The sequence below is a fragment of the Cyphomyrmex costatus genome, unplaced genomic scaffold, assembly GCF_001594065.2.
Source record: "Cyphomyrmex costatus isolate MS0001 unplaced genomic scaffold, Ccosl1.0 scaffold333, whole genome shotgun sequence".
Classification (NCBI taxonomy): Eukaryota; Metazoa; Arthropoda; class Insecta; order Hymenoptera; family Formicidae; genus Cyphomyrmex; species Cyphomyrmex costatus.
The window spans coordinates 64,379-92,142 of NW_017277482.1; the positions used below are offsets into that span (position 1 = coordinate 64,379).

Sequence of the window (27,764 nt, forward strand, 5' to 3'; positions counted from 1 at the left end):
TATATATATCACAGGAATTGTTTCTCAATTGGCAAACACGTTTAAAATTACAAAAAATATATTGTTATCTTGTATATATAAAGTAAGTAACTTCATAGTTATCTCTCTCTCTCCTCTCTCTCTCTATTTTAAAAAAATATGAAACTATTATACTATTTTAAAATAAAAAATTGCTATATTTACATCTTATATGCTGTATATGTTGTGCAAACTTTAGAAGAAGGTATTGTTACCATTTGATAAAACGCTGCAGATTACATATACATAGTAATTAAATATATATAATAATCAATGTCAGTACATGACAACGCAACGAAATGTTCTAGCAAATCATGACTTTATGGAATTTAACAATTTTTCGTATTCTTCTACTTGCTTCTCAAGTTCCTTTATAGTCTTCGATCTACTTCGACACACATCCCTCATGATCTGCTTCTCCTTCTCTAATTTCGTTATTCTTATCTCGTCCTGTATAAAATTATATCATTAATTACTATTACATACGATATAGTTTATAAATTAATAATGATACTGAGGTTGAACAATGAAATTGTTCTTCCCTTTTACTTTCAAATCCTAGAGATTGATTGCTCCAATTCTGAGTATATACTTACATCGATTATGCCGCTGCTCGTGCCACAAAATTTCAACATTTCCGGCATTGTCTGGCATGCCTGATGTCTCCTATTTATGAGTCTTTGTTTGCATAGATCACATTCTTTCGCACTTGTACGTATCATAGCCATTTGTAATCGCTTCATTTCTGCTTTAAGTTCGCTATTCTGTAAAAACAAGGCGTATTTATGAAATTACGTTTATATTTACAACCGTAATAAATTTGGTGTGGCGTCGAGTGGCTCACCGCTCGGTGCGATTGACTCGCGATCTATAGACCCGAGTTCAATCCCACGTGCGCCCAAACGCGATTTTTCGCGTTTAATGAGCCAAAAAATGGCTCCATCTGGTGATCAAAAGATCTATGATCATCAGCGCCGTTCGGATTCGGCGTTAAATTGTAGGTCTTGTACATACATCAGTAAATTTGGTAATAATTAAAATATGATTTATTACCTTATTACTATACGCTGATAGATGTTCCTGTAGTTCTTTGCACTTCATCTGATACGGGAAACTTCCGCTACGTATTTGTAGCTCTAACGTCGCAATCTTTCCATTCTTTGACACTACTTCTAATTGCAAATCCCGTATTTTAGTTTTCAATGCCGTGCAACTACATTCATCATCATGAGACTTTTCGATCTTGCTGGAGGAAGTGTTTGTGTTTTGCGTAGATTGTGATAAATTATTTTGATCTTTCTTCTCAAGGATTTTGATTTTGTCTTGTAGCTCGTCAATTTCGGCGCGACATGTGTAATACTTGTCTTGAAGTCTCGCATTCTCCGCGTCATGCTCGCAAATAACAGCAGCCAACTCGTCTAATTCTTTATCGAGTTCCGTATTTCTTTCCTTTAACTCATTTATCTCTTTAAGATAATTCTCGATGTCCTTGGTTTTCTGATTTATCTGTACTTTCGTCGCTTCCAGTTCTAATGCAATTCTGTTCTTCTCTTGTAGTAAATCATCATACTTCTCGCAGGCTGTATACGTATCATTATGTCTGGACTTGTACGATGACAGTGTTTCCTTTAATTCTTGATTGTCTTTGCACGCCGCATCATATTGGCTACTTAAAGTAATCACTTGTTTCATCAGATCGGTTTTTACAGCTTGTAATTCCGTTATTCGATTGCTAGCACCGTCCAAATTACTTCGCAAAGATCTGTTCAAGTCTTTCAGTTCTTCCATTTGTTCTTCCGCTTGGACTTTGCTCGTACTATTCCTGACTCGCTTTTCTAATGTCGCGCATTTACGTTTTAACGTTGTGTAATCGTCTCTCAAAGAGTTCATCTCTTCTGTCAAAGCCATGTTCTTGTCATTTAATTCAGTTATCTGCTTGTTTAGCTCCGTGCTCTTTAGCTCCTCAAAATTCAATTGATCTTTAACCGTGTCCATCTCCTTTTTATTTTCCATTTTCAGGGTCTCTATTTCCACTTTGTACTGTTCTATGTTGACTTTCCGCTCTCTAATCTGTTGCTTCAACAACTTGTTTTCGGGCACGATTGTCTCCAAATTAACTTTATACTCTGTCAGCTCATCACACTTAGTTTTCAAAAGTTTGTTGATTTCTGCGATACATAACTCTTTCTCTTCCAGTTCTTTACGTAAATCATTGTAAGTTTCCGTGAGCTGCTCCAGTTCGACTTGCATTTTTTGATGGATTTGATGATTTTTCATTAATTCGTTACTTTTCAAATCAATAATATTCTTCAACTGCTTCTGATTAGCTTCGAGTCCTTCGATGTTACTTGTCAATTCCATGTTTTTTGTCTTAAACGACTCTATCGTACACGAGAGATCTTCGATTCGTTTATTGTATGCCTCTTTCTCTGATTTCAATTCCCTCTGAAATTCCATTTCTTTACTTTTGATCATCTCTTGTGCTTGCTTTTCTCGTTTTTGTGCAATAATAATGGCCTCTTCATTCACCGTGTCGATCTTAGAATATTTATTAAATTCAATTTGCAAATTGTTAAGATCCGTCTCGAATAGGATATTCTTTTCTCTTAATACCTCTCTATCGCGATTACTCTCTTCTAAAAGGTGTTTTAAATGTGTAATTTCTTTCTGTAAGCCCTCAGATGCAATTTCTCGCTCAGACAGGTCCTTTTGAAGTTTTTCTATATCATATTCCAATTCTTTCACCCACGACGATGTACGTTTCTCCGAGTCTACGCTCTGCCGCTTTTCATCTTCGAGCTTTTGCTTCTCTTTACCGAAATTCTCCTGCATAGTTTTTATTACTTCTTTCTCTTTCATCAAAATAATTTGCGTAAATATCTGGAACAGCTCATCCACTGATTTGTCTATAAATTTTTCAGTGTCAGCTTTAGGTTCGAGAAACTTTATTTCCTTAATAATGTTTTTAGAACTGTGATTCAATACATTTTTGAACTTCTTGTTATCGTCGGCTAATTCTTTAACTTGTTCTAACTTAGACTGATGTTCAATTTTCATCTTTTCGAATTTATTTTCTATGTCACGCAGCTTGATCAATTCCTGTTTGAGATAATCGTTTTCGGAAGTGCATTTGTTTATTTTTTCATTAAGTTCCATTAGTCTATTTTCCGATTCTTTAGAATAATTAGCGAATTCTTGCGATTTAGTTACTTCAGAGATGGATAACTCGTCGTTCATTGCTTTCAGTGAATCTAGATTTTCCTTATATTCTTGTTCCAAACGAATGAAATCGTTGTTGAGCTCATTTTTCTCTTCCTTTATTAAATTTAATTCCTGTTCTAAACAGGAATGACTTTTACGTAATTCGTTTGCTATTTGCTCTTTCATCAATTTGTCTTCTTTCAAGCTATCTACTTCAACCTCAAGAAGCAACTTTGCATTTTCAATTTCTTTGTATCTTATAGTAAACTCCTGTAGTTTTTTCGTCATATCTTGTACTTCATTTTCAAGGATATCGGCTTTTTCCAATGTAGTAGTACACAAAAGTTCACTGTTTGACAATTTTTGCAACAATTCTTCATTAACGATCTTCAAAGTATTAATTTCATCTAAAAGTATTCTTTCTTTTTCGTTAATGAACTTTGTAAGATCTGACCTAATACTTTCGTTATTCTCCTTTATCGTCTTGAAATCATTTTGCAAATCATTCATAACTTGCACGATATTTTCTAATCTTAATGAAGTTTTACTTGGGGACTTCTTTATGCTAGAATTTTTGTCATCCGCTGACGTTGAATCCATGATAGTGCTATTTTGTAATTCTTCGACTTCATTACACTTCTCTTTATATAAATCCGATAACTTATTATGATCTTCTTTCAAAATTTGTAATTCGTTATTTAGAGATTGAAGTCTTTCTTCAACGCAGCTGACATTCATGGTCTCCGAAAAACTGGCATTAAGAGATAAATTGCACGCACTTACATTTAAGTCTTCTTTGGCCTTCAATATGAGCGCATCGCTCTTTGCGGATTTGCTATTGAACTTCTTCTGCAAGTTTTCCAATCTACGATTAAGAGACTTTACTTCGAGCTTCAGCATTCTTCGATTTTCATTTAACTCATTCAAATGAGTACATTGTGTACAGGTACCTAATTTTAGATCGCTCAGCTTTCTGTTGAGATTTGTGAGATCGTTAATTTTCTCTTGCAGATTTAAGATTTTTATTTCAGCATCATCGTCTAATGTGGTTTTATCTATTGCATCATTCATCAAGGTACTATTAAATAATGTTGACAAATGCATGGTATTATTGCAAGAATTTAATTTTCTTGTATTATCTAAGTCTTCTATAGTTTCTATTAATTGACTGGATATTTTCGAATTTTCTTCAGTTAAAGCTTTTAAGTTAATTTTTAGTTCCGTCAGCTCGATTTTCAATACAGTATTCTCCATTCTCAGGTTTTCTGCATCGTTATTACTAACACTCTCTTTATTTTTCAGTGATAGTTCTAGTTTATTTTTTAGAATATCACATTCTTGTTTTAATCCTTCGTTTTCCTCGATTTTGTCCATCAAATTAGTAGAAAGATCACCGTTCTCATCTGTTAATTGCTTATGTTTCTCCAGAAGATTCGTTAATTTATCTTTATATATACAATCGTGTTCATACAAAAGCGATTTACTTTCTTTCAACATTTCGAGCTCTTTCGTTTTGTCTGCGAGATGGGACAATAACTCTATATTTTTTGCCTGAAATTCACCGATCTGTTTTTCGTACTTTTGAATTATCTGCTCTTCGTTTAAGTTCACCTCGGGTATCCTCGAGCGAAGAGTCTCCAATTGTTCATTAAGATATGTTAAATTATTCTTGAGCTCAAGCTTCTCATCATTTATCTTTGAGTTTCGCTCGTAAAGATCGTCGATAGTCTGCTGATAGTGAATAGCCAATTTCTCATTGCATTTCTTTTCTGTTGCTAATTTATTGGCCAATTCACTGTTCTCGGTTGTTAATAAATATATAGTTTGCTGCAAATTTTCTATATCTGCTTTCAAGCTTTGCACATCGTTTTTTATTTCATCTAATTCTTGATTTTTCAAAATAAGATCCGCAGACAACTTAGCACTATCTTCGTCTAGAGATGTTTTCGTAATCGATAAATCGTCTGTAACTTTCGACGAATCACAGTTGCCCAAATCGGATTCATTATATGATATCGATTTCGCTGTCTGTTCTTTCAAATACGTATTTTCATTCTGTAAATCCTGAATTATACTTTGCAAATCTTTAATACGACTCTGTAGATGACTGATTTCATCTTTGTTCTGATTCTCCGTCAATTCCTTTCCGAGACTCTCCAACGATTGTTGGCACGATTTTATGGAGTCTTGTTCATCTCTATCAGATATCGAACGTGAGACCTGCGCATCCAGTTGAATGTTCTGTAATTCTATGCCATTCGATTCATCTTCTACTGAAGTGCAATGCTGAACGTTAGCCAGTTTCTCTCTCAACTCGTAAACTGTACACTCAAACTCTTTTGTTTTCAACGTGAGACATTCAATCTCGTTTTCCATATTATGATTCTTCTGTAACTGTAATTCTTGTTCATTTAATCTGTCCTTCATTAAATTATTATTCAATTCCGCTTCCTTCGATTTTTCTTGCAGTTCACGCACTGCATTTTCTAATCTACTGTTTTCAACTGCAAAATATTCAGTGGATTTTCTGTGTTCTTCCATTATTTTCTGCGCTTCTGCTTGACATATATTTAATTCTTCTTTGATTAAATCATTGTACGATTCTGCTTCCTTCAATTTCTCTTGCGTTTTCTGCGCTTCTGCTTGACATATATTTAATTCATCTTTGATTGAAACATTGGATAATTCTGCTTGCTTTAACTTCTCTTCTAATTCACTAATTACGATTTTACATTCATTTTTCTCGATTGCAAGAACTTGGACCTGATTCTCTAAGTCGCAATTCTTTTGAATACATAGCTCCTGCGTATCTAATTTATTTTTCATTGAATCATCCATTAATTGTACTTCTGTCAATTGGTGTCTCAACTCACTATTGATTTGTTCAAATTCCATTTGTTCCTTTTTGATATCTTCTAGCTGTTTATCTAAATCTTGTTCATGCAGCTTATCTTCCTTTGCGCTAATAATTACTTTTGCTTCTATTAGTTGCTCTTGAAGTTCATCAATAGTTAGTTTAAATTTGTGATTTTCAAATTTAAGTTGCGCAATCTGCTCTTCTTGATTTTGCAATTTCTGGACTTCTAGTTGCTGCTCATTTAATCTATCTCTTATTGAATTATTAATTTCGTCCGCTTCTCTTAATTTATTTTGCATTTTAGAAGCAAATACATCCTTTTCTTCTTGAAGATTTTGTAACATTTGCTGTTGTTCCTCCAGTTTACTTTTCATCGAATTATTATTTAACTCTGCTTCTGTTACCTTATTTTGAAGATCAGTTATTTTACGTTGCAATTCATCTTTTTCGGATGAAATAATCTCATTATTTGACAAAGTTTGAACAGATGGTATTTCTAATTCGACATTTTGCATTAACTTATCTTCTAATAAAATATTGCGTTGTTCGACTTCGTTAAGTTTTTTTCGTAGTTCAGATGCCACATGTTCGTACCCATCTTTTTCAGCTACCAGAATAGCTATCTGTTTGTGTAGATCTGGAATGTTTTGCACCTCTATCTCTTGTGCAGACAATTGCGCAATTTTCTTTTCTAAATCTGATATTCTCTGTAGTTCTGCTGTTTGTTTGTTTAATTGATCTTCAGCTGAAGTGTAACGTAATTCAGCTAAAGTTAACTTTTTACGAAGATCAGATGCTATATGTTCGAAAGCGTCCTTATCAGATGTAACATTTTTCAATTGCTCTTCAAACTGTGAACATTTTGCAAGTTTTTCCTGGAATTCAGAAAAATGGTCTTCCAAATGCAGTTGCTTTTCCAAGGTTGTAAATTCCTTAAGCTCTGAATATTCTTCCGACAAATTACGAATTCTATCCCGCAGAGTATGCTTCGGTGTATCAGGTGAACTATCGCTAGTTATAACAAAGAGAATGATTAAAATAATTGTAAAACAAAATCAAATTAATTTTTTCTGTATACCTTATAGTTTGAGTGGACGCCTCAGTTCTGTCATATATGATTACCGTATCATTACTGCTATCATTACTGTAGTTTAAAGGTGACTTGACAAATACATCATCAGTAAATTTTACGCGATGTTTGCCACGACGTGTAACAAACGGATCTTCATCGCTACTGTTGTCTTCATCACGATTTTCTTCACTATTCATAAGTTCCAGTTCAAAATCAGCAAAGGCTATTTGGAATGCTACAAGAACAATATACATAGCTTTAATTTATAATTCAGTTTATAAAAATATTTAATTTGTATAGTATAGAAAATTAACACACATGAATCCATAGTACCAGAGTTGGACCTAATGTTTGATTTCATAGGTGACATTTCTTTGATTGGTGATAAATGCGTGCACGTTTGAAATAAAGATGAATTCAACTTATTAAATCCACCAGTGCCACACCAAGTCTGTCTCCTTTTTTCTTTATTCTTGAACGATGGTATACTATTACGATTAGCGGCAGTAACTATCCGAGTTTGCAATAATCTAATACGCTCTTCTAGATTCTGGTTAATGCGATCTTTCTCTTGCATCTTAGACTCCATTTCTTGAAAATCAGTTGTCCGATTTATCTGTTTCATTCTCTAAAATATGAATATTTATTATGTGAATTAAGAGATCATAAGATCTTATTCAAATATCTGCTCCCTCTTATGTCCTGGGAATTTCATGTCCGACTTCTGTTCGTGCACACACACACAAATTTGTATTATTTTTTTTAACTATTATAATTTTATACCGAAGATAGCCAAATTCAGGGCCGAAACGTTTATTCTATATTATTTCTTACATCTATATATAATTAAATCAATATAAATATATCTGGAGACACGGTATATAATTTACGCTAATAAAACCTAGCGCGTTGGCATATGCTCGATCTTGTTTATTGTTTATTTTTTAAGTCACTTATAATTTTATATTTTGTAAATAATTTATATATGTTCATATATGTAATATATATGTGTGTATATATATATATATATATATATGTTGCGGGACGTCGAGTAGCTCACCGCTCGATACGATTGACTCGCAATCTATAGATCAAAGTTCAATCCCACGTTCACACGCAATTTTTCGCGTGTAAGGAGCCGAAAAACTGTTCCATCTGGTGATTAAGAAAGAGACCTATAATCACCAGCGGTTCAGATCCGGCATTAAACAGTACATCAGTGATGATGCAATGCGATAGTAAATTAACAAGATTATTACAATCTCTTTTGCATTATCACCCAAAGGAACTTCGAACTTGTAATAATCTTGCTAATTTACTACCGCGGAAATTTATATGATCTTATGATTCGCTCAACTGTTTTATTACTAAGGCCAATGTTGATAGTGACAAATTAATATGACGTTCTTTTTTGAAACGTTCTCCAGTAGTACCTGTCAAACGAGCTCCTTTTGAGCCAACAAGATCGACTATATTTAGAGGAAAGTAGAAGACAATGGGAAACCACTTCGGTTTATTTAATTCCCAAGATATCACTATGGTGAGAAAATCATGGCCGAAGTGATCGCCAACAGGGGATCGAATAAGACATATGAAGAAGAAAAAAATATTTATAATATAGACTTACCTCTAATTCTGTATGTAATTTATCTATTTGTTTCGCGTATCGTTTTAAAAGTACACCATCGGACATAACTTCATTCAATTTTGGATCATTTTTTACATTTCTTGCTCTAGATGCAAACCTGTTCATTAAAAAATAAAAAATCAGTTACAATACATTTACATTAATATATGAAAGGACTTCCAAAACGTGTTTTGTCTAAAATTTATAATTTTAAGAATACAAGAAAGCCACAAGAAAACTGCGACATATAGAAAATAACAATTTACCAATCAGTAAGATATTCAACAAAATTGCTGAACAGTTGCTAAAAATATTAAATAAATACATTTTGTTTATCTCTAATTAAAAGGACATAATGCACTTTGTGAATTTCAAGATTTTTCTAGAATTTTTCACATAAATTGATGATGTAGAAATGCTTTCAGAACATCACAAAATAACTTAAAATATAAATTTTTCAACACCAAACACAATAATCTTTAACTAAAAAAATAAAATTTTGGACAAAAATATATATGCATTTTATAAGTCTGCTCCTCACATATATTGAATAACTTAATATAAGAAAAAGAAAAAATACTAACGATAATGTGCATTGAGTTTCATCTAGAGCAGCCGGTGTCACTGCACAGATCATCATCGTCGTTGCATTGCCACCTAAAGATGCTTGTAGCAACCTTGTTAATTTACTATCTCGGAAATTTATATGGTCTTGTGATTCGCTCAACTGTTTTATTACTAAGGCCAATGTTGACAGTGATAAATTAATGTGACGTCCTTCTTTGAAACGTTCTCCAGTAGTACCTGTCTGACGAGCTCTTTCTGAACCGGCAAGATCGACCATATTTAATTGCGAAACTTGTATCACACATTCTGAGTCTCCATCGGCCTCACGACTTTCAATCGTCTATAATAATGTCATTGTGTTGCAACTTTCAAATTTATGGTACATGAATTATTATATCTAACTATAGGCTGCATCCCATTATTCACTACAAGTACTATTATACAATCTATATGTAATTTGAACTAGAGATGTAGATTTATTATATTGCAATGAATAACAAAACACAGCTATAGTAATTTATATCCATTATATATAGAATACTTTATCTAATAATTAGAATAAAATAATTTTTTTTTCAAATATCTCACATATAGTATTAAAGAAAATTGACGTTCTTACAATTCTAAATATCGTATGACTTCTGCTACTTCGCTCATTCATGTTTGTTTCACCTATTCTTCTATTTTTATTACCCTTGTTCATTATTGCTAAAACATTTTCTGGACTATTCGTAACTTCTTCTTTACACTTTACGAATACTTGTCCATTTCCATCTTCATGTACTTTCAAATCTGTTAAGTTTTTACTTAAGAGATCATTGACTTTTTCATTATAGATCTCTAAATATGATACTCTGAAATATCAATACATTGTTAAAATGTTATATTTCTTATATGGACTTTATACAATTAATAATACTGAACAGTAATATTTAATCAGCAATATTGACAGTATGCATCATACTTTTACAATATTACATAATCAATGTTATTGACAAATATTAATGATAGCCTTATTTCAGTTCAGTTTTATGTTCGTAATTGTGCAATTGTACAGAAATGCTGAAGCACTCTTTTTATTGATCTTACACAATAATAAAAAAATAATGTAAAATGCCTTTGCATACTGGATTTGATTTCTCTTTAGTATTAGAAGCAGAAAAGAAATCACATTAACATAGTTAAAGTTTATTTATATTTATATATCCAACTATGACCTTTTTTGACTGGTAAGATATCATTTCAACAATAAGTTGACATACACACAGCCACAACACAAGATGTCATTCGTAAAGTCATATATTAGAAAAGAAAAGTAAATGTTTCGGTCAAGTTATCATCATTGGTCACCACATAGAAATTAATAGTTTACAATATAAAATAATGATAATTGTTAGATGTTAACGTTAGATGACTTTGTAAATGATATCTTGTGTTATGGCTGTATGCTCATTTCTATTTTTGTCTCTTATCTAGTAAATTATTCTTTTACCATAATATATATAAATATATATCTACCTTAATAAAAACTCACGTCCTGGAATATTAGTTATTGCGTCAAACATATATTCGATAGCTAGAGGTATTATACCAGGTTCTTCCAAAGTACCCATCATAGTGTAAGTTTTACCGGAACTTGTCTGTCCATAAGCGAATACTGTGCCATTAAATCCATTTACAGCAGCATCAACAATAGGCTTTACAACATCAAAAACATCATTGTTGTTGGCGTTTGTATCAAAAATATGATCTACAAATGTAACATCAAATAAAAACAATCTGTGAATCTTACACATATTCCACAATAAGCCATTACTTAAGCTTTAAATTTTAAGCTGTAAGAAATTGATCATAGTTCAGTATCAGAATAATCGATTGTAATTGGTCAAGTTCTTATATTAGAGAGCTTGTTGTAGAAAGCTTATATCAAGTTCAAAGGATAAAAGACGAAAAGATGCGACCGGTGAAAATATAACCTCTTATGACAAATGATAGAAATCAACATTGAACGATACATTTTTTTAGTTATACTTCATGATGTATGTGTTTTTATATCCAAAAAAAAAAATGTTTTTAATTAAAAGAAAAAGAGAAAAAGGAATAAAGTAAAAATTGATAGAAAATGTAAGATTAATTTTTCGAGGGAGATTTAGTCGGGAAAAATCAAACGTCTCGGGCACGATTCGAAATTTGCATTCGTACTAATTTTGTACATGTTGACGTACCAAACTCAAATCTACCATCGGATCGCTTTCTGTATTCAGTGTCGGTAGCTACAATGGTGTTTTCATTAGTAATCCATTGTATCGATAAATTCTCATCCTTTTCTCGTCTGATAAGAGGCCTGACTTTAATAGCCACTTTTATGCTGTCTGACATTGTAAGTTTAATATTTCGGTACTAACAAATATTTTAAAGAAGCAGGAAGCTTCGTATCTATTGGCATGACCGGTAAACGCACTCACAAGATCAAGAATATCGACCATATCACCATAACAGTCGACGGAAGACTAAACGCTCGTCAACGCTCGTTGCGTTTCGTTCAAATTCAAATCAGAGCTCATCACGCATGCGTCGACTGTCATTGGGCGCGTTCAGCGGACTCAACAGTTGAGTGAGCGCTCGCTATTATTGGTGCATTCTTCTGGATTAAAAATTCTGATTGGATGATCGAAAAGAATACACCAATAATAGCGAGCGCTCACTCAACTGAGTCCGCTAAACGCGACCATTGGTTGCGTTCAGTAGATTCAACAGTTTTGCAACCGTTTTGTGATTCGCTGATTGGATCTAAAGATCTTTTAGATCTAAAGGAATAGTCCTATCTCAGCGAAGAATCATAAAACAGTTGTAAAACTGTTGAGTCTGCTGAAGGTGATCATTTATCGCGGTTATTTGGACGTGACAAGATGATTTTTGGACCGCACAATAAACATACATTTACTACTTATAGACCTAGTTTACACCCAGCCGTCCAATCCCGATTCACTTCGAAGTGAAGTGAAATTTCTTGGGTGTAAACGGATTAGTTTCGACGGATTTCAATCCTCTTTTCTCAGCGGAGTAGAGCGAATCCGGTGTAAACATCCCATAAATCCACTTCACTTTGAAGTGAATTGGGATTGGACGCGGCTGGGTGTAAACTAGGTCATATTCTGATTGGTCAAACTTGATTTAAACTTCTTCACCATTTGTTCAATTTCACATTGCATCTTTGTCCCATTGCGTCTAGTTGCGATCCAATTGTGTGATGTTGCAAATGCCGCATTCCGTCGTGATGTATGGTGATGTATGTACTTTTGTTTTGTTTTGTCATGACTCATGACATAAAAAAGAGCGCGTAGGAATGCAAAACATTGCAATTTTCGACAATCTCTCTCTCTCAATAAAAAGTAATTAATTCTAACATCATACTAGAGAAGGATTATGCAATAATCATGAAATACAATCATGCACTACGTTATTGTACGCGGAAATTCATAACAACGAAGGAAGACTAGTGGAGAGGAAAGACGTTTGATGTAGCGGTGAGTGATATATAATTTTAAAAATATATAATTTAATGTAATAAAAAAGAATGTGATATTTTTAAGATTTGCTGTACTATGTTATATAGATATATTTAAAAGATGTAAATATTAATATAAAATATTTTTTTGCGCGAAGGCAATAAGAGTGACTATAGAGGAAAATTTATTTTGGAATGCGCGCCAATTGGGGTAAGTGATATTTAATTTCAAATATATAGTTTAACGTCGATGTGATACTTTAAGATTTTCTGTACTACGAGTATAGATATATGTATATACATATATATGAAAAGTGTTATTTTTTCTTCTATGTTAAATAACTCGGTGAAAAAAAATCGTACAATAATCAATAAAAAAGCAAATTGAGGGTAAAGATTCACTTTTTCAACTGCTGTAAATGGCATTTTTGTGTAATTTTTAATTCATGTCATAAATCTTTGTAAAGATTGTGCAAAATTTCAGATTTAAGCGAGATATCCATTTGTGTATGTATAACTCTGTAAAGGGGATCAGTCATATTGAAATTTCAATTACTGATTTTGAAAGTAGAGATTTCAATCTTTAAAATGCTGTTTTAATTTTTTGTCTGGAATGATTTTTCACCAAGTTATGGTGTTCTGAATATTGTACGTGCAATTTTGAGTGTGTTCAAAAGTGTTCCCTTTTTATAGTGTTCCCTGTTCCTATATTTTGTTAAGTAGTATATGTATATATTTGTATGAATATGAATATAAAACATGATTTTTTTCTATACAGAGATGGCAATATGAGGTAACTGTACATAGGAAGAAAAGACAGTTGGAACACGCAGTAGTGGTGAGTGATATTTAATTTCAAATATATAACTTAATGTCATAACAATGATATCTTTAAGATTTGCTGTACTATATATATGTATATATACTTCTAAAAATGTGAACGTGAATATAAAACACGATTTAACGATATTACAACATACATATAATATTCCTACATGACTCGTGTTAAAAAAAGCGCCTTTTTCCAATGAACTCTCTTGCGTTTCAATTAAAGGCAGCGTGAAAATACATTTAATTTGCAAGATCGGTATATTATAATGACGAAATTTGATGACATAAATTTGAGATGCGTTACGTTTGATTATAAAAAACAAAGAAGTATAGATTTCGTCGGAAGGTTTGCTTTTTTCTTACAGAAATCGAATTTAATATTAATCAATTCAATATTGAAACTTATCTTAAGTATTGAAAGTAATAATACTTTTAATACTCCGAATATGTATTCCAGTGTTGAACTTTTAAGGTTTCGACATCCTCCTTATAAAATTTTAATACTAGAAAGTAGTGATTATAACTATAATTTATTTTGGATATTATAAATGTTGTAGTTTAATACTTTCAATACTCAAAATAAGTAATTAAAATAATTTTCAATATTAAGTTGGATTTCTGTGATGGGCGGATAATTACCGCAGATAATCGAGCCAACTTAAAAGTCCCTGACAATTATAATTTTCTTCAAAATTTCTCATCTCTTTCTGGGCAAATTTTGCACCTCGGACGCGTGATTATATTTTCTTTAAGCTTTCGGTCATTCCGTATCACAAATTAGACGGCTCAACCGAGGCAGGTTACATTTTAGGCTACATTTGCAGGACTGGATATCTATATTCTCAATAATAAAGAACAGACACAGTCCGTCTTGCTGTCATTTATGTATACTTTTGAAGTTCACTCCTTGCTACAGCACTCCGTTCTCTACGTTTACGTTTGTACACTTTACGTTAGTAAATGTACTCAGTGGCTTTGTATCTATCTGATAATCGGAAGCGTATCTCTACAATGCTTTCTTGTTTGCTGATTTACTTTGGTCTCAGAACGAGACTAAACATAGCATCTTTTTCTCTTTACTGTCGCCGCCTACTTTTACAAAAGCACTTCTTGTTATGAGAATCACCAGCGCTCTTCGTACACGCTTTATTCTCTCAATTATCTGTCACATAGCGAATATATTGTGATAGTATCTATAATAAATTAAATAAATTCGCAAGTTTAAATTGGTCAGTAACGATACCAATGCAATGGACGGATTGTAGACTAGTTATGTTAACACTTATTTACTGTAAAGTCTTTGTTGAATAATAATAGTTTATACATTAATTTATGTTCTTTTTTGAAGAGAATGTTAAATAATGTTATTAATATATATTTCTTAGATAAATTAATTATAATGAATGATTTTTTTAATGTTTACTAATTGTTGAATATTAAATTTTTATGCAATAATTTCTACATAATGGATAGACAAGAATTGAGGTAGTGAAACAAAATTGGAATTATTTCCATTAATTTAGCTAAATACTCTTGTAAAATGTACGCGTATCACAAAAACTTTCACATATTTCATTCGTGTATTAATAAACTGTATGAAATATGCCATGGGGGATCTCCCATGTAATGATAATTATTATTGGAAGCATACAATTCATATAAAGTAAAATCGATAAAAATTCAATGTATTCAATGTAAAAATTGTATATATAATGAAATATAGATATCGAAAACCCGCAATTGTTATAGGATTATCAAGAAGCGTTATGAATTCATCGCGGTTTGTTGATTTTATATGCTTTTTATAATGAGATTTTGCAATGCTCAAGCACTCACTGATATTTTTATATATGCGAGAGTTAATTGTACTCCATTATTCTCGAGAAATACAACTTATAAGTACTTATATACTGATATAAATATCCAAGTATAGTATACCAGTACTGCACTTAGAATATAAGTACTACGCTTGATACATGTATACTGGCAGTTTGTAAAGAAAGTTCAGTTCCACAATTACTTCTTGTATTATTTTAGTTGTGACGGAGTACTGGATCTGTAAGACGGTGGGGCAGGTAAAGCTAATGATGGTGGTAAGCTAGCGGTACTCGTCACAGTAGAGTCCAATTTACGTGCTTCGTGTTCCAATAATACCGCATCCAAGGATGGATCTTGAGCCACGGTTCTTAAAGAATCGCCCAACGCTTGTCGCAACTGTTGCATCTCTCTACCGGCTCGTGAGCTCCGTAAAACGTACAATTGCCTGCGCTTTATCTCTTGATTGAGTTGTTCTCGCAACAGTTGTATCTATAAAAGATACGCTATTTTATTTATATGGATTTATAATTATTATGATAACGATAAATATATATTATATTACGTGCGTATTCACTGCAATATAAATATTTAAAATATACGAAGCAATATAAATATAAAATATATACCTGATTTTCCAAACGCGATACTTGTTGACGATGGCTCTGTTCTCTTGCTTCTAATAATTTCTCGGCTTGCAGTTGCGCGGCTCTGATCCGTTCTAATTCACCGCATCTATCTCGGCTTGTATCCAATAATGAATGAGAGGAATGCATATAAGCTGATTTCACGCGTATAAGCTCGGCCTCCTTTTCCGCTAATTGGGTCTCCAATTTGCGTATTTTTAATCTCAATTCTCTATTTTCATGTTCCAAATTGTCGATGCTGTAACTAGTACCCAGAAGTTCTATATGCGCTTTCTCCGGACGTTCGTAACTCTTGCTTCGCATACTACTAGTCTTGCTTGCAGCAATTTGACGCTCTAAGTTACGTTTATCAGCTTCTAACAGCTTCACCTGATAATAATTAAGATAAATTTTGTAAATATAGAAAGTTTAATTTTTTTATACACATATAAGATCTATTCTTTGTAAACTACACATTAATGTACACTTGTTCTGGTTAAAATGAAATAAATATACACATTTCGATAAATAAAAGCTAGATAAAAAATTTTAGTGCAGTCCAGTGCAGCGACAGTAAACAAGTCTGTACTAGTATTTGACTTTGCAACTTTTGTCTACAAAGCTTGTTTACTTTATCGTTGAGAGCCTCTACTTTTCCTCTGATCTCACTTCTTTCTCTTTGAACAGTTTGCAATTGACGTAATAGATCTTCATCTTTAGTCGCACTACTTTCTGGTGGCCACGTAGACAATCTTAATTGCGACTCTAAAGCTGATCGCTGTACTTCATTATTAGCTAGCTCATTCTGTAACCGTGCATTTTGATCAATCAGTGATTGATTGGTATGCTTTAAATTGTTCAACGATTGTTGAGCCGTTTCAAGACGTTCAGATAATATTCTACGATCATTTTCGGTATTTGAAAGTTGTTTTTGTAGCTGAAATAAAATACGTAGATATCGATTTACATTTTTAAGGAAAGATAAGTTTTTATTAACAGCGTCTTACCTGTTTGAGTTTCTCATTATTACTTTGAGAGGAAGTAGTAACCTCCATTACATTCTGTCGTAACAAATTTATTTCACTCTTCAGTTCGGTTTCCGTAGCAGACGCTTTCTCTAATGATAATTTTAATTGTTCTATAGTAGATTTTAACGAGGCGCAACGTTCCTCTAAACCTGCCATGGTACGACTTTGCGTGTCAAAGCGGTCTTGTAATTTCTATAAAAAAAAACAGTATTCATGAAATTAACATTTAAGTTCTAAAAACTGTCCAAAACATATTGGCAGTTCACACTTCATTTTTGTCAATAAATACATGCATTTAGCATGTAATTCATCTTACATAACTATAAAATCTCAGAAATAAATATATGCAATTACCGATAAAGTGAGATATGAATATAAATCATTGTCTTCGTAATTATCATAAATGATATACTAATTGATATACTAATTCAAGTATGATGCTCTTATTAAAATACAGATTGCTGTAGGCAATTACAACGCTAATTGAAAGTGTTTCCACCTTACTTGAATATGCGCTTCTTTTTCTTGTAACATCATTTGCAATCTTTGGAGATCACCGTCTAAAGACATTCTGTGCAGTTCCATCTCTGTTGCGCGAGAATCGCTGTGACGAACTTCTTTCTGAAGATTACGCTTTTCTGTTTCCAATCTGTTCAATTCTTGTTTTATTTTCTCTAATTTGTCCTAAACAAACGCAAAATTATATGCACTGAGAAATTGTATGTAGCGATTGTGAGAATACCTCGTATTGGGATTTCTCGTCCGATTCGGCACTCAACTTTATCTCTAAGGTTGTAAGTTTCTCGCATAATTTTTCGCACTCTTCCGTCTTTTGTTGAAATGCAGCCAGCTAAAAAAATAAATGATAATATTAATTTTATTTTTTTTAGTAAAATGCAAGACACGTGTTTTATTATAGAATAGAACAGAAAAAATAAACCTGTGCTTGATAGCCAGTTTGTGTTTGAGTTAATTTTGCTTCCACAGATTTTTTCTCTTCTTGAAGTGTGCGAATATTAGTCACAAGGTTGTTGACTTTTACATCTGTGCTACTTTGATTTTCTTGAGACTCTTTTAGTTGTTTCTTCAAACTACATGATTCTGTTCTATAATCGTCCTATGATATTAAATCATTATTATTGAGGTATCTTAAAATTTTAGCTAGATACAGATTTGAGGGCGGTTTTGTTAAACCATCGAAATAATTATATCGGGTAAACTAGTTGCTAGAATGTCAAAATTTTTTGCAGCATTGCTTATCGTACGCTGAAAAAATATAATGTACCTGCATTATTTTAATTGAAAATAATCTTGTTGATTTAGCTATAGTATTAATGAAACAAATAGAATGTTATTATAACAAGAACATGACATTTCGTTAATAATATTATTAAATTAACAAAATTATTTTTAATAAAATAATGCTGTTGATACAACTGTTTTTCAGTGTGAGATTCTTAAACGTTTTGATGGTTTAACAAAACTATTTTCAGATTTGTATCTTTAGATACTTTGGCAAAATTGCTCTTTCTGTGTAAGTATCAAAGCTAAATGTACCTTTTCGCGTTCAATTTGGGCGACTTGCTGCATAAGCGATCGCACTCCTTTCCTAACGGCTTCAGGATCAACATCCAGTATAACATCTCTGCTAGTGTCACCATGATCTTGCGCTTGATTAAATTATGTTACATATTAACTGAATTTTATCTCAATCAGTGCACAATTTAAAAAATATTTTTGAAATGTTTATTTAATGTAAAAATATTAAGTAAATGTTTAAAAGATGTTTTAAATATTATGTGCTGATTGGGATGTATCGTAAAATAATAATACAATAATAATAATGTTATATAAACATATACGTATATCGGTATATATATATCGAAGTAAACTTTTCCTTACCACGCGCTGGACTCCATCTTCTCGAAGGGCTCATCAATTTAAATGGCATGTTCACGCTTCCATCCATTTGGATACCGGCGATACGGCGGAGCGTGAAACCTACACTGCTCAATTTCTGTTCTACTTCCTTTTTAGCAGTCTCCAATTGTGATAGTTGCGCGTCGAGAGCTCTTACTCTACCTTCGGATCCTCCAAGGCGCGCCTAAGATTAGAAATTTTATTTCTTCTTAATCTTAATCAATATTCGCGGCTTCAATGAACCTGAACATTTTTTTCAATTATGTTGTGAAAAATGATTTATAATATATACTTTTTATAATCTTAAATAATTTTAAGTTACATAATCTTGTTTCTTAGATTTTGATCTTCATATTGAAAAAAAATCGTTCAATTACGTTAACTCAAGCAAAGTAAAGTACATTGGATTTGCGAATATCAGTTAAGGAAATTTTAGAACGAAAATATCGATTAAGATTAATTCTGTGCAAACTGATACATGAGCTTCGTATCTCCATCTTCCTCAAAGATACCTTCAGTTCTTGAAGTTGCTGTGTGGCGTCGGCCAAGCAAACCTCTAGATTGTGTTTCTGATCTTCCAATTTTCTTTCGCGACAACGGCTATCCTCGAGCCGCACCAGCAACTCTTGTTCTCGAGCACGCCATCTTTCATCTTCTTCATCGGCTCGCCCGCGTAGTTTCCCAAGTTCTTGTCGTGTAACTTCCAAACTGTTGTCCAAATCGACTACCTGCGACAACGAAATTCATCGTATTGATTAAAAACGTAAAGAATCATATGAAGAAGACTACACGCATTTCTTCACCTGTTTCTTAACTTGATGCAGTTGCAGTTGTATTCGTTCTCTTTCCTCGATCTCGTTAGCCAATCTGGCCTGCAGCTCCTTCTCTTCATTTTGAGCTTGAGCATTGTTCTCGTGGCATTTTTGCAGCTCATCTTGCGTGAAGCGAAGCTGTTGCTGCATTTGTAACGCGTCTCGTTCCATGTCGCGTACTTGTGCTTGCAGACGCGACCTCTCGACGTCCATGGTCGCTTTCGCGTCTTCCAATGCTAAACACGTATATAGTTTAGCAGCTACGCTGAATCATCAAATATGTTTATATATCTACGAAAAGAAAATAATACTGACATGCTATTTTCTGGTATGACTCCTCCAACGTTCTTCCTTGCTCCCTTCTTTCACTCTCAATGTGCTTAACGTGTTCCCGCAATTCCTTGTTGCTGTTGTTGTATTTTTCTTTCTCATACGTGGTATCCGCTAACTGTCTTCGTACATCAACTAACTCTTTGCGCATTGTCTCATTAACGTTGTCAGCTGTAATAAGTTGATTAATTTCTAAATGCCTTTTTATTTGGAAAGCTGGATTTTTTAATGCTTTTTCAGTACTTTTCTATTACTTATTGTTCTTTTTGTTATTAATAAAGGTATATTTGCTTAGTACTGCTTTGTTTCTTATTGTTTTGATTAAAAAAAATCTTTATATGTTCCATTTCATTTTTATGAAAAAGTTATAAACAATATCGAATTGGATCCAAGTATGTTGTTCCTGTAGTATGGCGGTTAAAGGTTAATATCTATTTCTACCAGTGTAGATAAAACTTTTATCTAGATTTTTATCTGTTTATAGTTCTTTTTTAAGAGTTAGAAAAAAATAAAGACTAAAATAAATCAAGATTAAGTCAACATACATTGGTGAAAATGAACATAATAAGACAACTACGACCGCAAAATGGAACTTTGAGGAAGAAAGTTTATTACCATCTTTGAGTTTTCTAATAGTATCGTGCAGCTGATTTTGCAATCCATCCACTTTATCCTCCGTCATGTGCAGTTGAACTTGCAATTCTTCGACCTCTCGCTGTGTGGACTCCCGTTCTTTCCAGAGCTCTTCTATTTTTAAGTCAAGCTTCATCTTTTCTTCGTTAGCCTTCAACTTTGTCTCGTCTAGCTTTGTTTTGAGGCGATTTAATTCATCGCGCAGTTGATTTGTATTATTTCGTTCTTGCTCAGCACGTGCTGCGGCCTCCCTCTTAACACGTTCTAAGGTGTTCTTTTCTTCTTCTAATTCACGCATAATAGTATCGATCTTTTCGATTAATGCCTGTTGGTCGTGATGAGCTATAGAAAATTTAAATATATTTAAATTATATTGATTTATAACATGGAACGTTGTATACTAAAAATATTGATTTTATAAAGATAATTAAGACTTAATTAAGAATATTTAATTACACACCTATTAAAAGTGCCTGTTGCTTATCATTTTCGGCTCTAAGAAGCGCTTCCTCATGCTGCTTACACAAATTCTCTATGTGTTGCTGCAACTCTTCTATTCGTTGTTGTAGTTGATTGATTTCTTCATTTTTCTCTCCCTCCACTTGTGATAAAGATTGTTGCAATCGTTTCTCTAAACTTATTCTTATTTGCTCCTAAAGATAATGGACAACGAATAAGCATGTTATAGAAATAACATAGATGGATAGACAAAAAATTAGATAGATTAGAAAAAAAATCTTAAAGGTCCATAAATAAATTAATTGAATACCTTTTCATCGCTTATCTTCTTTAGGCTATCTTCCGATTGTCTCTTCATATTAGATATAATTTGTTGAAATTCTGCGATCTGATCGCCGCTCTGTTGCGTAAGTGATTGTTTGATATCTTGCGCACGTTTCTCACTATTATCCAATTCTTTTGTCAGTCGCGTTACCTGTCCTTTCAAGCTTTCTTGTTTTATTAATATCTCTTTCTGCTCCTTCTCTAACTGTGTTTTTTTAACATGCGTAGCTTCCAAATTAGTTTGTGTGTCAAACAGTACCCCTTCTAATATTTCCTTCTCAGTGCGCATTGACGCAAGCTGTTCTTGCAATCTTTGGAATTCCTTTTCATTTGTTTCCAAGAGTACCTGTATGAAAAATTTATCTTATTGTTTTGTGTGTGTGACATATCGCCGTTTTGCTTCAAAAGTGACATAACTAAAAAAATCAGTTTTTCAGAAAAGTTAGAAAATCATTTGACAGCCTGACAGAAAATTATCATCAAAAAATATCGATAAACAGAATACATTCTTGCCTTGATTAAATATAATTTTTATCATTTTCGTTTCACAATTTTAAAAAATCGTCCTTCTTGGATTGTGGTTTTGACACTTTTTTATAAAATTAAGTTAGTTCACTTTTGATGATTGATAGAGTAAAGTTTATTTAATTCATTTGAAGCTTGAAAATAATATTTTTTTAGTTGTATCACTTTTGGAATATAAGGAAGCGATATAACAATAATATATAATATTAAAAAATATAATTTATATGTATATAGTATTAATAATTTATATTAAGTAATTATTCTTGCCTGTTTCTCTTCGTTATCCTTCACAAGATCTTTCAAGTTTCTATTTATTCGTGCATTCATTTCATTGGATTGTTCTAATCTTTGCCTAAGTCTCATGAGCTCCTCATTTAATGTCTCTTTCTTTCGCGCCAGGACTGACAATTGATTACTTAAATCGCTGCGTTCGCGAGTCACTTGACCCAATTCCATTTCCACCTTCTCCTTTTCTATCTCCAGAAATTTAATCTTTTCATTCAATGTAATCTTCTCAGATTCTACGTCAAGTCGAGTTTGTTCAGCTTGCAACAATTCTTTTCTCAATGAATTCAGATCACCTTGTTGATCGATACATTGATTTGTAAGCTTATTTTTCTCATCTGTCATCTACAATAAATCTATGGTTAATATCAAATACAGATTACTGATGATAATATTAGACATTACTTTTTTTAATTCTTCTTGCAATCTTTGCTTATCCTGTTCATGATTAGAGCACATCGCTTCCATTTTTATCAAAATTTCCTGTACGTCTGATTTTTCTAATAGTATACGTTCCAATTCCAACTCAAGATCGCCTAATTAAATTATTTACGTGAGACGTTGATCTAATAATTTATTTAAAAGTCATAATCTGTACATGAAAACATGGAATACCTTTGTTTTTTTCGATTTGAGAGATTAATCCATCGGTTTCTAACTTCTGCTGTTCCAACATGTCTTTGGCAAGATAAGCTTTATTCAAATCTTCTCGCAGTGTCAAAAGCTCTTCTCTCATTTTACTGCATCTATCCTCTTCCGAACGTAAACTTAACTCTCTGGAAATCGTTTTTTTTTTTTTAAATATACGTAATAATTGAAATTGTGATAAATAAAAAATATAATTTATTTATTTACTTTAAGTCGGCATCTTCTGATATTCTACCAAGCTCATTTTGTAAATATAACTTTTCATCTTCCAAATTGTCACACAATTTTTGTAATTTATTATTAGTCTTCTGAAGTTTTTCGTAATTATTTCTAAGAGCCTCCAGCTATAATATAAATCTCAATAAAATATCAATAAACATGTGTGTGCAAACAAAATTAATTAATAATTAATTTAAATTCTACCGTGCTATTAAGTTCCACTTTATTCTTATCCAATGCATTTTTCTCCAATTTCACAGTATCGAGACTTTTCTGCAGCATGTCTTTCTCTTGATCTAATTGTGTGCATTGCGAACGGCATACATCCAACTGAGAGATCAATTCCGCAACTTTGATATTTAATGTCTGAGCGTTTTCTTCTGCGGTGTCGCACTGTTTGCGCATCGCTAGGATCTGTTCCTTGTTCGTTTGTGATTTTATCTAACACAAAAAATTCGTAAATAGGACATAAAGCCCAATCTACAATGAGCAATGTGAAATTATTGTTTCTTTTACAAGACGACATGTCAACGTGTACCTGTAACTCACGTATCGTTAACTGATACTTCTGTAGAGCCGCTCGTACCGCGCTTAATGTACTATCGGCCAATGCTGGTATAGTGTTACTTCTTGCGCTTCTCTTCGGCGATCTCTGCTGAATCAGTGCACTGGGCGACAGGTGGATATGCGGGGATGCCTGTTTAGTATCGGCGTCTCGGCTTTCAGCATCCTGAATCACGGCATGCGCGATGTCTCGTAACGCAGACTCCAGCACCTCAATATCTTCCTGCATACGTACGGTTTGGGTTACCGCTGCCTCAGAAACGCTACACCTTTCCTCCTATATACCGAAAAATACCACACAGTGTCTAAATTAAATCTTACCAATTAACTCTTAAATGCTACTCTGTATAGTTTCGTTATATATTTACATACCTAGGTGGAAAATATTGAATATAAAAATTGATATATTATAACAAACTTTTTTTAATGCCAGACATCGAATATATAATGGAATATAACGGTAATAAGCAACTGTATGTATCTTTATTAAAACAGTTCTAATAAAGTAAAAATTTCTCGGTGTGTTACACCTGGAATGGCACTGAAGGATTAAATTTGAAGTAAAATTGATGCTCACTAAATTACGAATTTCTCGAATAAACTGATCTATTCGATCATCTTTAGTACGAATTTCATGTTGATCGGCAGCATGTTGTTGCTTGAGTGCTATGATCTCTGTTTTTAAAATTGTTGCAGCTTGTTCCTCTTCTTGTTGTTGTATTCTTTGAGATGGCTAAAATAAAACGTACAGAAATAATGTAAAATTTTCACGGGAAACATTGATATACAATTGTCAACATAATTGTAGAATGATCTTACAGTGGATTGCACCGCACTTGCTTGAAGCTTCATAGTAAAATTCGTACTATTGCACGCCGATGTCATTTCATTAGACGACGTAATAATTTCGTTCCGTAGTTTGACCAAATCCCTTTCTGTAGTAGATTTCATTTCTGCGAACAGTCTTTTAACAGAAACAACATCACGCCATAGGTTGAGTAATCGGTTATGCTCAGAGATGTAATATTCATTGAACGCCTGTTCTTCTTCCTTCCACTCCTCTTCCTTAATAGCCAACTCGTCTCTCAATATATCCCAGTCATTGCTTAGTTTTTGTAAATCATTAGTTAGCGCCTCGTTTGTTTGATGAGATTCCTCGAGTTGATCTTTCAGGGACGCATTTAATTGCAAAAGTTCTTCACATCTGTAACAGAATGAAAAATGTCTGTAAAATGTACACTCGATTCTAATATATGTATATCTACATATTTGATTTGGGGATGCTTAAAACCAATTTATATCAAAAGTTCGATAAACTACGATCTTCGTAATTAATATATGTATTTTAAATTTTATTAATAAAAAAATTGTAGAAAAATTTCTTATATAAATTCATATGTAGTAATATTCTACAAATTCTAAAGTAATTACTATCTCAACCTTTATAAAAAAAATTGTCCACTCTCAATTTACAGTACTTCTACATACTTTCGCCGTTCATCTCCGAGCTTTCTCAAGGCAGTATCCAAATCGTGAATTTGCTCCTCGCGTATATCCCGTAGAGTCTGATGAGCAGCCTCAAGCACGGTAGTGGACGATACCGTAGCTGTCGATGGTTTACTAGTGTCGCACGGAATTGTCTCTGCCATTTGGTTCTCGAGTTCCGAACATCTTTGTTTATACTGCAAAACCTAAAATTGAATTGTTAATCGCTTGCCACTGATGAATTTTACAATTTGCGCAGATAGACGTACGTTTCATAACAAAAAAAAATCAGCGATACTTGCTTTAGCTTGTAACCGCGAGACGAGGGCAGCTTGATGCTGCTGAGCCTGCCGATAAGTATCCAAACGTCTTTTGTAACTCGCAGTCTCCTCTTCCAAGCGATGACGGAGCTCATAATTTTGTCTGACTAAAGCGTCCGGCGACAGATCTTCATCACTATTTTGTTCTTCTATGGCACCCCCGCTGCGTGCAGAATCCATCTTACTTCCACTGCTTCGTTCCGTCTGTACATGCATAATTTTTTATTGTACTTCACATAAAATCGTGTTCTATAATATTTTTCTTCAATCAAACACTTATATTTCACTCCCACACTAGAACATTAAATTCAACTTTTTTATTAATTTAATATCGATATGGAAGAAAATAATAAAGGGAAATAAACCGTATATGTACGGAGTAAAACATATTGTTAATAAAAACTTATTTACTTTATATTATCGATCTTTATTTAAAATAATTTTTTAAAATTAAAATATGATAATTCATTCTAATTTAATGTTATCAACAATTATTTTTATGTTATATACATATTATATCGATAATTTATACAAATATGTGTAATAAAAATATAAAGGGTGTATCAAAAGAACACGCGAAATCATGTGCATCTTTAAACTTGGTTAGAATTCTGTTTATTGTTTAGTACGAGTTGCCATAGTAATGGTAACGTCACATTCATTGGCGTAACCAACCGCTCCACCGTGAAAATTACGTGTAAATAAAATTTTTATTAATACACGTTACAATACAAAAATTTATAGAACTGAATTGATAAATAATATTTTATTTTAAATTAAACTAATTTTAGTTAGTTTGATTTCTAATATAAAATATAATTTTTAATTATAATAATAACTATGTGTGTTTATTCCACATTATATTAAATTACAATAATTGTGTGTTAATTATTTTATTTTTTATTATCGAAATATTAATGTTTATACATAATAATAATTAGATATATGACCAAAGACAGTGAAATTATATTTTTAATTAATTTAATTATATTTGAATTAACGGAGAGAAATGTATTTCTTCCTTATAGCGTTTAAAAAAAATTACAAATCTTCCTAGTTTTTTTTATAGATCATGATCGGTGCTCTCGCATTTATAATGCATTGTTCTTTTTTACCTCTTTGGTTTTGGTGGAAGCTCTGAGAAACGGTGGCCGCCGCCTCTCCATCTGTCCTCGTGCCGATAATTGAGGAGTTCCTTTCGAAACTGGCTGCAACACACGCATAATTCCTTCTGATTAATATGATATTTTATATCTCTACTTTAATAGAGAGATAACTTTATCTTCGAGTGAAATCTGCCTTCTAAGTATTTTAATTTAAATACTTCCTGCGTATTTTATGCAGGGTTGACAAAGACTAATGTTTTTTTTTTTTTTTTTTTTTTTAAAGAATAAAACATTATGTTTTTTTTTAAACATATTTTTAATGCTTCAAAAATACGCTTTAAACCATATTATAAAAAAAAACATATTTAAAACATATTAAAAACATCGATAAAGCATGTTTTAAAGTGTTTAAAACATGTTTTTTACCAACCCTGATTTTATGTATCTTTTTTCGAAAAATTCTGTAATTGATATTCCGTTGAATTTTTAAACGAGTTATGCGCTCGAGCTTATCATCGTAATTGCCCTGATTGTAGAATTTTTTTTCTCATTTGAGATACTTTGGCGAACAGATTAACTAATTAAGCTGATAAAATAACAGGATTAATCCGCATCTGTCCAGTTTGATTTTTTGCCTCTAGATCGTTATTAGTTCCTAATAATTGAACCCGCGACCGCCGATATGCATTTCAACATTTTGAACACATTTGTGATAAATTAGCTTATTTATTGATTGTAGTACGAAGACGGTCTTTGCTATCAAAATGCGCTGTTATCGCGATACAAAGACGAAACAAATTGGCGAAGAGGGATTCTAAACATTTTCTATGTTTTGTCTCCGCCGTTACTTTTTTTTTTTATCTCTGCCGTATCATTTTGGGGTGAGCTGCACATTGTTGAGATAATATCTAATTTATTATAAGAGAACTACCAACTACAGAGTCAAAGTTAGATGTTGGAATAATATTTCTATGTGTATTTTAA

General features: G+C 32.5%; 1 protein-coding gene across 1 annotated transcript; it reads right to left on the reverse strand.

The window, feature by feature from the left end:
• Nucleotides 1–330: 330 nt before the first annotated feature.
• Root (ciliary rootlet coiled-coil, rootletin) lies at nt 331–26,840 on the reverse strand. The gene is made up of 36 exons (XM_018542536.1): nt 26,790–26,840; nt 25,657–25,878; nt 25,358–25,560; nt 24,668–25,073; nt 24,447–24,602; nt 23,844–24,146; nt 23,510–23,746; nt 23,294–23,430; nt 23,054–23,214; nt 22,844–22,974; nt 22,421–22,783; nt 21,615–21,974; nt 21,306–21,498; nt 20,828–21,187; nt 20,198–20,383; nt 19,874–20,118; nt 19,583–19,798; nt 19,053–19,254; nt 18,708–18,820; nt 18,091–18,267; nt 17,893–18,000; nt 17,655–17,834; nt 17,130–17,342; nt 16,754–17,059; nt 16,126–16,512; nt 15,716–15,988; nt 11,568–11,742; nt 10,861–11,092; nt 9,962–10,196; nt 9,360–9,682; nt 8,776–8,893; nt 7,467–7,776; nt 7,155–7,383; nt 1,072–7,087; nt 615–782; nt 331–468 (listed from the first exon to the last, which is right to left on the reverse strand). The coding sequence occupies exons 1-36, from the start codon at nt 26,838–26,840 to the stop codon at nt 331–333; spliced, it is 13,833 nt and encodes a 4,610-aa protein (XP_018398038.1).
• Between the last annotated feature and the right edge of the window lie 924 nt (nt 26,841–27,764).

Coding starts and splice junctions, on each gene's coding strand:
- Root (XM_018542536.1), bottom strand. CDS start 26,840: ATGGAGAGGCGGCGGCCACCGTTTCTCAGAGCTTCCACCAAAACCAAA. Junction 17,835..17,892: donor ACGAGAAATCCCAATACGAG/GTATTCTCACAA, acceptor GCGTTTGTTTAG/GACAAATTAGAGAAAATAAA. Junction 11,743..15,715: donor CCAGTACTCCGTCACAACTA/AAATAATACAAG, acceptor AATATTTGTTAG/TACCGAAATATTAAACTTAC.